The sequence below is a fragment of the Vanessa cardui genome, chromosome 12, assembly GCF_905220365.1.
Source record: "Vanessa cardui chromosome 12, ilVanCard2.1, whole genome shotgun sequence".
In the NCBI taxonomy this organism is placed as follows: Eukaryota; Metazoa; Arthropoda; class Insecta; order Lepidoptera; family Nymphalidae; genus Vanessa; species Vanessa cardui.
Window position 1 is genome coordinate 5,219,421 of NC_061134.1, and position 14,263 is coordinate 5,233,683.

The following is a 14,263-nucleotide window of genomic DNA, read 5'->3' on the forward strand; positions in this document are numbered from 1 at the left end:
AATAATTAATTTATCGAGATGGGTCGAAATTTATTAATGAGCAGCCTTGAAAATGCATCATTTAACATTTTACTACAAATTTTATTTAGATGTGTAACATTTATTATAAATGCCTGGGTTATCAGAAATGTGGGACATGAAATTATTGGAATAATGAATGTTAGACTCCTATTACTAGAGAGTACTATTCTATTTCTGAGTAGAGAACCATTCCATCGTGCTTGCTTAGGTCAGAAAGATGAATTTATTTGGCATCAAGTTATGAATCAAATTTGGCTGTCAGTCCCGCTCAGTTGTTTGTTATCTTTTGTTTTTGTTTATATATGGCTTAATATATTACCATTGGGTCACCCAGAGCTTGTTTTTCAATATGAGTTTGGTTGTTGGAGTGTAGCATTATCTTGTATATTAGAACTTTGCTCAGCAAATATTGTTCTGGTTACACAACTTTTTTGTTTTGTAAAGCTTAAAGTTATTCTTGACACATTACATATTTTTGTACGGACAGTATTATTTTTATCTATTATAATATATGACAGATCATTGGCTCTTATTGCTTTTTCAGTAGCCCAAGTTGGAAGTATAGCAGTTATTGTTCTAGCTTATTACTTGTTCTTCTATTGGTACATTAAATTTAAGCCATTATATGCAAAGGGTGCACTCAAAGTGAAATTTCTTCCAAATCATATTTTGGAGAGACTATATAGCAATATGGATGACTTCAATTTTACGTCTCTAAGAGACTTTTTTCCAAAGTATTTGGGTTCTGTAAACTCTTCTTTTAATAAAAAATTGAATACTCTAACTTTAAGTTTTGCCAAGCAAGGAGTTGTTAAGCAGGTTTTGACGGAAGGAGAGAAATATGTTATGTCTGTTAGTCCTGTGATGACTTTTACAGAACAGGCAACTTATGATGTTGTAAATAATCTAGGTAGTCTTGCTGCTAGATTTGTATTTCGACCCATAGAAGATAGCAGTTATTTTTACTTTACACAAATGGTAAGCAGGGACTTGCCTTTATGCAAGCAAGATCAAAACAAAATCCAAGAATCTTGTACAGTTTTGTCTCAGGTTTGTAAAATTGTGAGTTCCATTGGTTTGGTTGTTCTAGTCTTTGGATTGAGTTACTCTCGTACTCTCCTAACTTTGTATGGTGGAGAAGTTTTTGTTGCCAGTGGATTACCAGTACAGTTGCTTCAGAGTCATTGTCTAGCTATTGTATTAATGGCTATTAATGGCATTACTGAATGTTACACTTTTGCAACTATGACTAGTGCTCAACTAAACAGCTACAATTACTTGATGGTATTCTTTTCAATTAGTTTTTTGATACTTTCATATGTTTTGACATATGTTCTAGGACCAGTTGGATTTATAATTTCGAATTGTATCAATATGTTTGCAAGAATTGTCCACAGTGTACATTTTATAAGTAATAAAACCAAGGATACTGATTTTAGGCCACTTCAGGGCCTGTATGTTGGAAAATACTTTTTAATTACTTTATTTATTGCTGGTTGTATTTGCAAGTTTTCCGAAAATACTTTCTTTTATAATTCAATGGTAACGCACATTGCTATTGGTATGATTTGTTTGATTTGTGTTCTGCTATCTTGGGGGTACGAAAATAAGCATCTTATCATTAAAACTTATCAAAAGTTTGTGAAAAGTGAAGAAAAGATGGCAACAGATTAGCATTTGTGTATTGTTAAGCTTATATAACATGTAAATAAGATGTATAACTATTATTTGTATAAAAAAATATAAGGTATATTGTAATATTAAAAGTTTTTTATTTTTAACATTTATTAGAAATATTTATTTGATTTATTACATTAAAAATTAAACAAACAATAATAAATATGTAACTTTAAAGTTTGTAATCATTTTTCACATAGGATAAAAGAAAATGCCTTTCATTTGATCTTCACACATTCTTTTCACCTCATCTGTAAATAGAAAATGTTGGTGATGAATGATAAAAATGATCTGATAAAATTATAACAAAGATGTTAATAGAAATTACTTTATCCTTACCGGCAATATCCTTTAAATTTGCGTTTTTATCTTGTATTATAACATAGAACTCCCTATCATTAGATGATTTTCCTGCGATCCAATATTCATCTGGTGTTTTAATAATAACTTCGCCATAGTTTCCAAGACTGAAAGTAGATTCATTTAATTTCGTATGATACTGATTTTGAACTACAAAAACTTAGTTATTGTATAGTCTCCTTAACTTAAATATAGAGCTAAAAAGTTTATTTATTTTATTTTTATTTTTTGGTTTATTATTTTACTTTAATTACTTTGTGGTTAGTTAATTTATCATTAACTAGATATTAGTTATAAATATAGAAGAAGTTATAATAACCCTAAACAAGACCTAAACATACTGAAAAACTTACACTGTATCTATAAAAAATAATAGATTTGGTATAATAAGACACAAATTAGATGTAGCATCGGAAAATGCAATGGAATGAAAATAAAAACAATTGCTGCCGATTTACACAACCAATAGAAATAGCTCCCTATCGCGCCATTCGACGCTATTCGTCGCTATAGATTCTCGCGTCAATCCGAGAATGCAAATGCATGGAAATCAACGTATCAAATCGATAAATATATTAGGTCACAAGCTATTACGTTTGTATAAAGGTCATATTCACGTAATAAATAAATATTGATAATTTGGGATAGCTTACTTAATTCGGATGTGATCGGTTTTACGATTTTTGCCGATGCGACATTCAAGTTGTGTCGTACTATACCTATTTATGCCCTAATAACGAATTATTACTTAATAATTTCATAATGATGTGTGTTGTGTGTGAATGGAAGTATAAAACCAACATAATGGGTTCATATTCAAACATCAAAAACATAATATGTTTGTCTTTCAATCTATAGTATACGCAAAATACAAACCTTTTTCTGTCTGAATGAATGCCTGCAATTATACTTAATACTTCTGGCTTTATTGCTGTTGAAGGAGTCAAAGAAGTAGCAGGTGTCTACAACAATAATGTCATTAAATATAAAAAATACAATTTTGTAATAAGGTACTAATAGATTATAATTTTTATGCTAACTAAGCACTATTTTTACTCTTTCAAAATCTAAAAGCTGTTAAAAAACAGTATGACTATGAGAAATATTATTTTATTATTTAATATTACTTTATTTTCACTTGCTTTAGAAGTAGAATAGTCTATTTGACTGGTTTTTAAAATCCATTTTATATTATTTAGTAGAAGTAAAGGAACACACTAAAAGTTATTTTTTTAGTTCTAGTACATATTTGCTGAATAATATCAAATTAAAAATCCAATATTAAAGGGAAAACGATAGTACAAAAGTGTCGGTGACGTCCCTTGCGAGTATTGTAATCTGTGGCAATTTGAATAACAATCCACATACATTAAGCAAAACCTATGTTAACGAGTAAGTGAGATAATCATAAGCCCGACCAATCAGGAGCGTTTTGTGTCACATGACAAACGTTTAAAAAAATGCATTTTTTTATGGATTTTTGAATAGATTAATTATTATTTTCAACTTTCGCTAATAAAGAACAATTTTTAAACTATGTACGTACTTACGTATTATATATGTACCCACTGATTACAATAATTGAGACTTCATAAAATACTTACAGATGCTTTACATGCTAAGTTTAGCCGGTTAAAATACAGAAATTTATGATCAGAGCTGGATAGTTGTGCACTTTGCAGTGCATGCATAGTGCATTGTTCACTTATTGATGACGCAATAGTAGATAGTTGTGGACCAATAAATGCGTCTAAAGCTCTAAATGTATCAATTTTTAGTTCTGTATCCACTGAAATAAAATGTTTATATTATAATTAAGGTATTTATTAACATGAAACAAATATATTCATCTTTCGATCTCGAAAAATTCAATGAAAACACACTAAGCATATTTTTTTCTTTTGTCCACATAACACTCAGGTATTTTTTTTAGAACAGAATGCATAGAGCAAACAATATTTAAAACATGTTTAGAGAAAATAGTTTTTGTATGCTTCATGCATAGTAATATTTATTTGAATTTTTGACAATAAAAAAAAATGGACGAAAGAAACTGCTTACATAAAATATTTTTTTAAGTTATCAAATTTTATGCTTACCATTAACAGTGAAGCAAACAGTAGCACTCAGTGTTCTGTAAATAACAAGATAATATTGCTTTGTATCCGTGTCATCCTCACGCATGAGATATACTCTATGAAGCTTTTGCAAATCTTCTGCACTACGAATACCATCTGGTGGGCTGATAAAGCGTCCATGTCTCTGAGCAGCAGTTACTGCTCCACCTTGTATCTCCTTTTCAACTTGCTTTGGCAGCAATGTTTGTACTAAATATTGGTATAATGTCAACATATCGTTGGTAGCAAGGCCATTCCTGTTTTGAAAATATGAATCCATAATAATTATTCTCTCATATAATTTTCTACATAACAAGATTTTTTTTAGCTAAGTCTTAATAGAAAATAGAAGAAAAAATTACTATTAGGACTAACAATTAAGATTATCAATGTCAAAAGTGGTGGTCAACAACCTTATTTTGTGTTATGTAGGCATACAGATTATTTCACTATTTTTCTGTAGGTTGATGATATGATCTGATGGTGGATATAAGAATTTTGTTAACATATACTCGTTTTCTCACTATTTTATTCTTCAACACTGAGCACAACATGTGATAATTCTACATTAAATAACAGTTATTTTTAACGGAAAAAAGTAAGGAAGTCTTTTTATTCTTACCATATGAGTTGGTCATTATATACAAATGAAATACATTTAAAATCTGGATAATTCATTTCAAGTAGATCTATAAAGCATATTACTTTAAAAAAGGAATTTTTTTCCAATGGCAAGTAGTTTATTCCTTGTATTATATTACTTATATTATTAGTAATGTTCCTTGTCATAATATACTGCAAATGAAACATACATTAAATATAAAAGTAATAGGTTTATAACAAATGCATTATTTCAGTATTACTTACAGGTGTAAAGAATTGTTCACACTTTGAATATATATCTTCAGGCGGAATATCTTTAAAGGGGCCTATAAACATTCTAAATATTTTATAAGCTGAGACTAGTAAATCATACATCACAGATGGTTCTACCTAAAAAAAAGGGCTTATTATAAAGCATTCTAATTTATCTTAAAAAAAATATTTTAAAGAATGAATACCACTTACTACATCTTTTTTTTCTCCAGTAACTGTGGTACTTTTAGTTGCATAAGGTATTCTTACAACCTGAAAATTATGTTACATGTTTATTGCGAAGGTTCAGTTGGACACTTGTTATTTTATAAAAATTAGATATTTAGAGGTTTTTAATAAATAAAAGTATATTTTACCAAAACCATCCAGAATCCCTTCTCTGGCTGGTAGAATATATATCTCTTGGATTGTGTTTGTAATGCCTCACATGGCTCGGAAGAGAATGTTCTAAAAAGATAGACAATAAGTTCTCAGTAGTATTTTGAGGAGCATAAAAAGATGAATACAACTAATACCATGTTCATAAAATATCAACTCATTTAATATTATAAAAATAACTAACGTCATAAATTTTACGACTGCTTCACATAATCCCACTTGCATTTTCCGAGCATCAGATGTAACTTGCGTAGGGTGATAAAATAAAATTCTTTTAAGTTCCTGAAAATAATGGCCGTATTTTTAAAAATACATACTGAAATATAGTAGACTTTTATAGTATATATTTGTTTACTTACATCGCCTTCTTTTGGACCAAAGCTTGAGTTGAATATAAAAAATGAATTTACTTTATTTTTTACATCAATCATTTTGGTGGTTTTTTAATTTTAATATTTGTGTAATTAGTGCTTTAATAATAACTCTTATGTTATTAATTTAGGAAAAATAGCATTATCTTCAATTACGCACAATAAGTATATCTTTGTAATTATAGTCACTTATTAAATTAATTTACTTAAATAAAGTTTGAGGAGTAACTATGAAATTTATAAAAAAAGAAATAATTAACAATAGGTAAACACAAAATAGTCTTGTAAAACTTGACAAATTGTCTGTTTTATTTACAGTTTGTCAGTGACAATGACAATGACGGCATTGAATTTTTAATTTGTGATATGATATGGAGAGGTATGCTACCAAACAGCCAAGTAATGTGTAAAAAAATAAACTGAAATCTAAATGTGGCACAAATTTCTTTTAGTCCAGAAAGATTGGAAGAAATTTGCGTCAATTCAGCATGTACGTAAGTCTCTAATTGTGAACACATTTAAAACCAACCTAACTGGACTGGAAAATATTGATTTAAATAATATGAATCAATTTGAATAATAATTGTTTACGTTGCTATAGAAACAAATAATAAAATTACAACCCGTTTTGTTTCTTATATGTAAGCCTACGACCCTTTTTATATTTTTGAGATTTATATTTGTCGCGTCGTGTATTATATTTGCCGTATCTAACTGTAAGAAGTCATTTCTATTAAACATTATGGCGATACGGAATCCCCGCTTGCCTTTATTACCCGGCTATGGATCTAACCCTTTGGTAAGAAATTTTAACCTATACCTAATAATAATTAAATATGTCCTACAGTACCTACTTCATAAGTGAATTTGTATTATTATTAAATATTTTAATATGATTATTATTCTTATTATTTTTGCTATCACTGGCTTTACACTGTTGCATATTATACCTACCTACGTGAATTGTAAATAGCCTTAAAAAACATGTAATTATTGCAGATTGGAAAAAAAAGTTTTGGAGTACGTCCCATTTTTACATCAATTGATAAAGTGAATATGTTAGTGGATAAGGCAGAGGGTGTAAACCGCATACCTTCGTTGTATTGCCGAAAGCAAGCCCCAGATCTTCCGACTTGGATCATGTATGACAAAAATGTACGTGACAAAATATATTTTTTATTTTCTTTTAGGCTCATTATCAGATTATAAAACAAGACAAATTAAGGCAATTTAATTTGTCTTTATCATAAAGTTATGCGTTTTCACTTAAGTGTATTTCTATTCTATTTGATAAAACACGAGAAGTTTATTAATTGTTGTAAAAGTAACAATTTCAGCCCAAACGATATTAAAGAACTGAGTTGCAACTTGCAATATTTAGCCCAGAGGTATTTATTATAACTAAGCCGTATTAGCACTTTACGAGTGATGATATCACTATGTATTTCACTTTTTCAACTTTAACACTCTTCTAAAAATATTTCTGTGGACAAAATCATGGAAACTCATGCGATAAAATAAATGTTAGTAAAAGTACCTATTATTTTTCTTCCTAATATTTAATAATACTGAATTTAACACAGATATTGCGGTTTCAAGCCTTTTTCCAACAAACTCTTCATGAAATGCGCTCAGGAGCTCATATATTGCGGAAAGTAGAAATTTTCTTTTTCCTCGAAGACGGCACAATTAAAGTTATAGAGCCAAAAACTGACAATAGTGGTTTGTCACAAGGTACGGAGATATTTATTATAAAAATGTATTTTAATTAAACATTTTATGAATTTTCACTTTATATTATCAATTTATTCTTAACTTTCTTGATGTTATGTAATATGTTTTGCATTTGATTTCATTCATGATAATTTAGGAACGCTTATAAGGCGCCAGCGAATTCGTCTTCCGTTTAGCTCTGATCTGTATTATGATCTCCTCGATTTGAATATTGGTCGTGAAGTTACATTTTACGGAAAAGTCTTCAAGGTATGTAACGCAATTGAAAGGTCATTAGTATTATAAAAACTCTATTATTTTCAAAATGTTATTTTATTTTAACAGATAGTTAACTGTGATAATTTCACGAGAGGATTTCTGAATCGCCTTGGTATTAATGTTTCGGATCCGATACCTTGGCCTGATGCAATCGAGGTATGTTTTGTAGTTATTATGTACCTATTCAAAAAAATAATATTTTTCCAACGTAAATCAATGACAAATTTTCATTCCTTATATACTCACTGCCAGCCATTGAATGTATGATGTCATGTGACATCCTTTATGATTATTTTAATATTAGATTATACAGCGTAGAATTATTTTGAAATAATTGATTAGCTTTTATGTATATCCTAATCTATGTGGACTTGCACTTAACTGCCTCGTTGGTCTAGGGCTAGTTTATGATGACCTGGCTTCGAACCGTTGGTTTAGCCCATTAAAGGTTATTGGACTTTTCTGACGAAAAGTTCTCAGTATCAGTCGAAACTCTTTTCGGATACCGAGTGTAGTTGTGTTTTCATAAGCAGTTGTACACTACAATAAGTCCCAAGCAGTCATTTATTCTTGAGAATCCACGATGCCCGAATTCAGTCACTTACTTCCTCTATACTTTACATAACGATTGCTGTTATTTTGACTTGCGATATTAACTTAACCTTACCGGTGTTGAATTTTGTTTTCGGGCATTTTTATACTGAGATAACCCATAGTAATATTTAAAATTACTCTTTTATCATTTTTTTTATATATAGTTATACTAACTTTACACTTAAATATAATTTTAGAGGACTCCTGATACTAATCGTCCACCGAAGCATCGACCCTTTCGACAGTTTTTAGATTTTGATAGACAAGTTTTAAGGTAAATGGTTTGTTAAATAAAATATTTTTGATTGCTTTATTATTATCAAGTGTAATTATATGTACTTAATAGGTTTCATGGGTACTGGGACGATCGTGAAACTGAATTTGGAATAATACATCATTTAGAACTTCATTATTTCTTGGCTGATGATACTATGGAAATTAAGGAGGTACTTCCACCGAATTCCGGAATGGAGGCCGGTCCGATGTTTCTTAAAAGAATGAGATTGCCAAGGGTGAGTTTTTACAGTGGGGATAAAAATCCATAGATTAGGTATTACTCTACCACTGTTTAGCAATTAGATAAGTATATGTAAATTGTTATGAATACCTAGCTGGTGAAGCACACAGTTACATTATCATTATGCCAACTATATGCAAACTAAATATGACAACACCATTTTTATAATTCTTATAATTACACTACACATACAAAATAACAATAACAGAAAATTGATTAATTAAATTCAATATATTTCCAGAAAATTCCACCGCATATTGAGATGACGGGCGGACCAAAACAAATGTCTTACAGTCCCGCTGACTTGAGCATCGGAGCTGTCGTAAATGTTTACGGTCGAAAAGTTGTTCTTACTGATTGCGATCCATTTACCAAGGAATATTATCGCGTCACCTACGGCTTTGGTACGAATCATATTAAAAAAAAAAAAAACAATTTCCAATAAATTATATTAGAAATGAAGGAAAACTCTCAGTACATGTTTAAATTTTTTAAAAATATTATCAAAAATTGTCTGCAGACACATTTACACCGTTGCCTCTACCAAAAGACGAAGCCACGGAGTGTATAACCACTACCCTGGCGGAACGAAAGTTACCGCCGTGGAATGGTTACGGTTCCTACGAAGACTCTGCAGAGAACTGTCGAACAGTTGAACCAAAAGCTCCTCATAGGGATTTTATCAAATTTTTGCACAAAGATAGGTAAGCGTATCCATGTCGTAAACTTTGCTAGTGTACATACAAACACCGTAACGATACAGTGAACGATTTCTTATGACGTATTTTTCCTACTGCCTACGCCTGTTTATGGACGGCGGTGACCACTTACCCACTTACACCTCACTTGACCGTCCTTCTACCATTTCTATAAGAAAAACACTTCTACGTTCATGTTTGAATAAAACAAGCCTATTTTAATAAATTTTAGGGTTGGATTTGATTCCCATATACTCCGTTTTGCGGCGAGTTTAATTAATGACAACCCTGATGACAAACGACGTTATTTCATAATTAAATATTTTCTCTGTGATGATACCATTGGCATTTTTGAATTAGGCGAGAGAAATTCCGGCTTTAAGGTAACTTCTCGAACTAAATATAGTATGCTAGTTAAGTAATTAGTATTGTTTTATTTATATAGTAATTGCGTTAATATCCTCCATTATCTGCATGGCCGGCAGATTTATTATACAAAATGTTACTTAAAATACAAAATAAGCATGAATATATACGTAGATAAATCTGGTGTCTTCTATAATATTTTAGGTATACTTTATAATCTTACAGAATGTTATTTTTGGATAGTAATGTAAAAAAAACAATGATTACCCTTCGGGAATTATTAACGAATAATGAATGACTATTGTCCAGTAATCAAAGTGTGCATTAAATAAAATGTGATGTAAATTTTTATTTTATTTGTAACATCACATGTAATTAATCAGGGTGGAAAATTCTTTCGTCGAGGAAAAATGTATCTGCCAAATGTCGATTTTTTCGTGCCTGAAGAACCTCCCGCTTACACAGACAAAGATATGTGGATCGGTAATGAGCTGGTTATAAATAATCATTGCTTCCGTCTAATTGCCGCGGATGAGTATGCTTTGAGGTATATGGAACTTCATTCGAATGAGGTACGTCTTTCATCCTTTTCTAATTCAGGCTGTATTTTTAACTTAGAATATTCCTTCAGTAGTAATATATTTTTTGACTATAGAATAAACGAAGTGACGAAAGAATCTTTGGTACTTATTTTCAAATTCGTTTACTTCTTGGAAAGTATATCGAGTTTGTGTTGTAGTCTTTCCGCACATGTTGTATCCCATCGGATTATAAGTAAGGCGGTAATAGATAATGTTCTTACGGTTGTCAACAAATTTGTCTGCTTGTAATATCTTCTGAATTATCTTAAGTAACAAGTTAGACGTAATCGACATCAATATTAATTAATCAATACTTACGGAAATACAGTTAAAATGAGTTGGTAGCCCAATACTTTTTCAATTTTATTAGAATATGTAGTAACATAACATGTCATGCCTAATTTTTTTTAATTATTAGGCATTTTTATTATTTTTATCAAAAAGTCGTTGATAGTTTTGTGTACCGACTTAAATAATTAATTATCTACATCTTTCTCATCATACAATCATGAGTAAAAATTCTTTAAACAATGTTTTATACTTACATAAGAAAAATAAATGTTTCAGTATCCGATGGCTAACATAGCCTTAATAATGGATAAAATTCGTCGAACGCTCGCTTCTCAAGAAAACGGTTATAAAAATTTTGTAGCAAAATATATGGAAGCTGTATTGCCAGACAAAAGAGAGCTGATGACTATCCGGTGTTTCAAGTAATCATTATGCAACATCATATTTATATTTATTCTAAACACATTGTATGAGAATTTAATTTAAAATCAATTGTTCCAGACAAGCTTTAAAGGAAATAATGTGTGAAAAAATGACTGAACATGAATTTTTCACCCTTATTCGACATTTTCGCGGCGATTCCGGTAAAGACAAAAGTCCGCGTCGAGAGATGATAAGGTTTGCAATAAATAGAAGGAATTCATTTATTATTTGTAAATGTTCGAATTCGATCATAAAATCTTTAAGTCTTTAAGTAATCATAAAATATTTTAAATACTTATACGTTAAAAATGTTGGGAGAATATATAATAGAGGATATGCAAATATAGTATTTATAAAAAATGTTGCTATTAATATGTTAAATAAATATAAAAGAAGGGTCACTGCAAGGTTTATATTTTATATAATGTTCTGTTTTAACAATAATTACGAATTAACAGTAACGTGAATCGAAACTGATTTCAAAACACTAAAAAGCGTTTAGTGACGTCACTCCTGTTACGACTTCTTATTTGAGATTATAGTTTTAAAAAAGTGAATATTGAAACGAAAATTAATTGTGTTTTGCGAATAAAAATGAAGATTGGCTTTGTCAAAGCAGACCCCAGATTCCTCTTCACAGCTTTAAACCACTTTTTTCTTAGTTTTGGGTCAGAAGGTCCGAGTCAAAAACAATTTATTTGAAAAAAATGTTCAAGTAGATGAACATAATTATTAGCACAAAACATACGTAAACACGGTTATACACGGAATATCCATAGATTGTTTTAAAATTTTTACAAGTAAAGTCACAAAAATCGAGAAAAAATGTATTACGTTGCATTTTTTGAAAGAAAAAAAGAATGTATTGCATTTTTTGAAAGAAAGCCAGTGAGGACATTACTATTAGTACTATCAGTGAGCCAGTGACAGACAGCAGTGACGTCATACGACATATAGTTCCGTATTCGCGTGAAAATTTAAATTGACAGTTTGAAACCGTATTTTTTGGAGTAAATATCACTGTTTTAATTTTTTAATATATTCGTGGTCTATTTATAAGGAGTTCTTTAAGATAAACGCAAAAATAAAAATATCGCATCTTCCCTATAGTAGTTGGCTGGGACATTAAGAAACGTGATTATATTTTGATTTAAAATTTATAAAACATGTTATACTATAATAAATACAAGAGATAAAATGTATATTTATATTGTGATTAACCAAAACATATCTTGCGATGTATTTGTTTCGATTGGATGTACAACATTAGTGTTCATCTCATTTCCTGATATGAAGTAACCACATTGTAATTTGCTTTGATTTAAATAATCATTTTTGTTCGTTTCGTAAAAGACGGAAATACAGTGTACCACCGAGGTTTACTATTCGTAATGTACGAGTCACATAGGTTTCCCTCGCGTTTGCAGGTCGCTGGTGTTCTCGGAGCTGACGCGCGGGCTGTGGGACGAGCGCGCGCGGCTGCGCGAGGGTTTGGCGCACGCGGACGCGGGCGGGCGCGGCGTGCTGGAGCGCGAGCGCGTGCGCCAGATGCTGCGCGCGCACCGCCTGCCCATTAACCGCGACCTCCTGGACTGCATGTTGGATGTGTTAGTTCCAGGCGCATTCTCTATTTCATCACTCGCGTAGTCATGCTCCGGGCCAACGGCTGTATGTCTGCACACTTCCAACTTCCAGACTGTGCTGTTATTGAGATTTTTCAAGAAAAACCCAATACCAGAACCTCAGAATCTGTGGCTTTATAGCTATTTCTTTAAGCTATAGAGTACTACTAGGCATATTATTTTGGACCCTGACGATTAGTGGCCAACTGTATCCGAAAAATTTACCGAAGAGTAGTAGTACCATTTGTGCAACATTAAAGCGCCGCCGACCATGGGACTTAAGATGTTATATCTGTGATTACGTAGTCACTCTCGAACAATTCGTTACATCGATTTTTCTTACACAAGCTGTTTCTCAGATCGAAAATTTGATTAGAGGTGGTGTGAAAGAGATTTTTATAAGCCATTGCACACCCATTGTAATTTAGCTTAAGGAAAATATTCTCAATATAATCAATTTTACGCCAATAACAAATACATAATAATAAAAACTTTCAAAAACAAAATAATGTTCATTACCGAATAATAATATGAAAGTATTGTTAGTTATAATTATCTATATTGTTAAGTATATACACATATATATTTTTAGGCTGGAAAAAGATGAAAACGGTGAGATTGTATGCGAAGATCTTATGACATTCCTGGACTTTCAAACGCGGCCGGTGTTCAATCTCACGGAGGCGGATTATCAAAAGGTCGTTCGTCACGCACCTCCTGTTAAAGACACAGAGGTGAGATTGATAATGTAACAGTTGTTTAAAAAAATGCTCCGTTAACGCAACAAATGTAAGGTATTACTTGTAGTTGTAACTAGAATATTGTTTTGACTTAAAACTTCTTGAATAAACCTATAATGATAACACAGAAATAAGGGTAATAATCTTTTTAAAGAATATTAATAATCCCATTTTTATTTTGATTATACTGATTCAAATTCAAAATTTGACAAGTACGTGCACTATTAAGTGTATAGTTTATAGCTCAATAATTTAATTGTTTTAATTTAATTTGATAAAAAAAACGCTTAGTATTCAATTGTATTAAAAAAACTCTTTTTTTCGTTTCAACAGTGTAAGATATGGGCAGAGGCTGAGACTTTAATAAAAGAAGGCTTCGTGAATTGGAACGCATTTTTATGCCAACTCAACCTTGAACATCTCGTAAAGGAACAAACAAATTAGTTTTCAAATGAATTTGTCATATTTATATATTTCGTAAGACTTGTTATCCTTACGACGTATACAGATATAACTTTTTAATCACTTTTATAATATTTATAGAAATTGATAGTTAGTGTTTACTTCGTAATCTTTTAAATTTGTGATTTAATAAACACTTTATTTAAAAGGATTTTATTTAAATATCGAAAATAATAA

General features: G+C 30.6%; 3 protein-coding genes across 3 annotated transcripts; 2 read left to right on the forward strand and 1 right to left on the reverse strand.

The window, feature by feature from the left end:
- Positions 1–18: 18 nt before the first annotated feature.
- On the forward strand, positions 19–1,781 carry LOC124534093 (protein RFT1 homolog). The gene has a single exon (XM_047109763.1). The coding sequence runs from the start codon at positions 19–21 to the stop codon at positions 1,693–1,695; it is 1,677 nt and encodes a 558-aa protein (XP_046965719.1). The 3' UTR covers positions 1,696–1,781.
- Positions 1,690–6,097, reverse strand: LOC124534094 (vacuolar fusion protein CCZ1 homolog). The gene is made up of 11 exons (XM_047109764.1): positions 5,789–6,097; positions 5,614–5,711; positions 5,408–5,498; positions 5,244–5,303; positions 5,043–5,168; positions 4,798–4,970; positions 4,158–4,432; positions 3,663–3,847; positions 2,935–3,020; positions 2,038–2,165; positions 1,690–1,949 (listed from the first exon to the last, which is right to left on the reverse strand). The coding sequence occupies exons 1-11, from the start codon at positions 5,858–5,860 to the stop codon at positions 1,891–1,893; spliced, it is 1,353 nt and encodes a 450-aa protein (XP_046965720.1). The 5' UTR covers positions 5,861–6,097; the 3' UTR covers positions 1,690–1,890.
- Positions 6,098–6,432: 335 nt separating this feature from the next.
- Positions 6,433–14,228, forward strand: LOC124534300 (EF-hand domain-containing family member C2-like). The gene is made up of 16 exons (XM_047110062.1): positions 6,433–6,599; positions 6,800–6,955; positions 7,384–7,534; positions 7,671–7,783; positions 7,859–7,948; positions 8,584–8,660; positions 8,733–8,898; positions 9,145–9,307; positions 9,424–9,607; positions 9,834–9,984; positions 10,351–10,539; positions 11,116–11,261; positions 11,341–11,457; positions 12,690–12,869; positions 13,477–13,618; positions 13,958–14,228. Exons 1-16 carry the CDS (start codon positions 6,543–6,545, stop codon positions 14,066–14,068), a joined length of 2,193 nt encoding a protein of 730 aa, XP_046966018.1. The 5' UTR covers positions 6,433–6,542; the 3' UTR covers positions 14,069–14,228.
- The last annotated feature ends 35 nt before the right edge of the window (positions 14,229–14,263 follow it).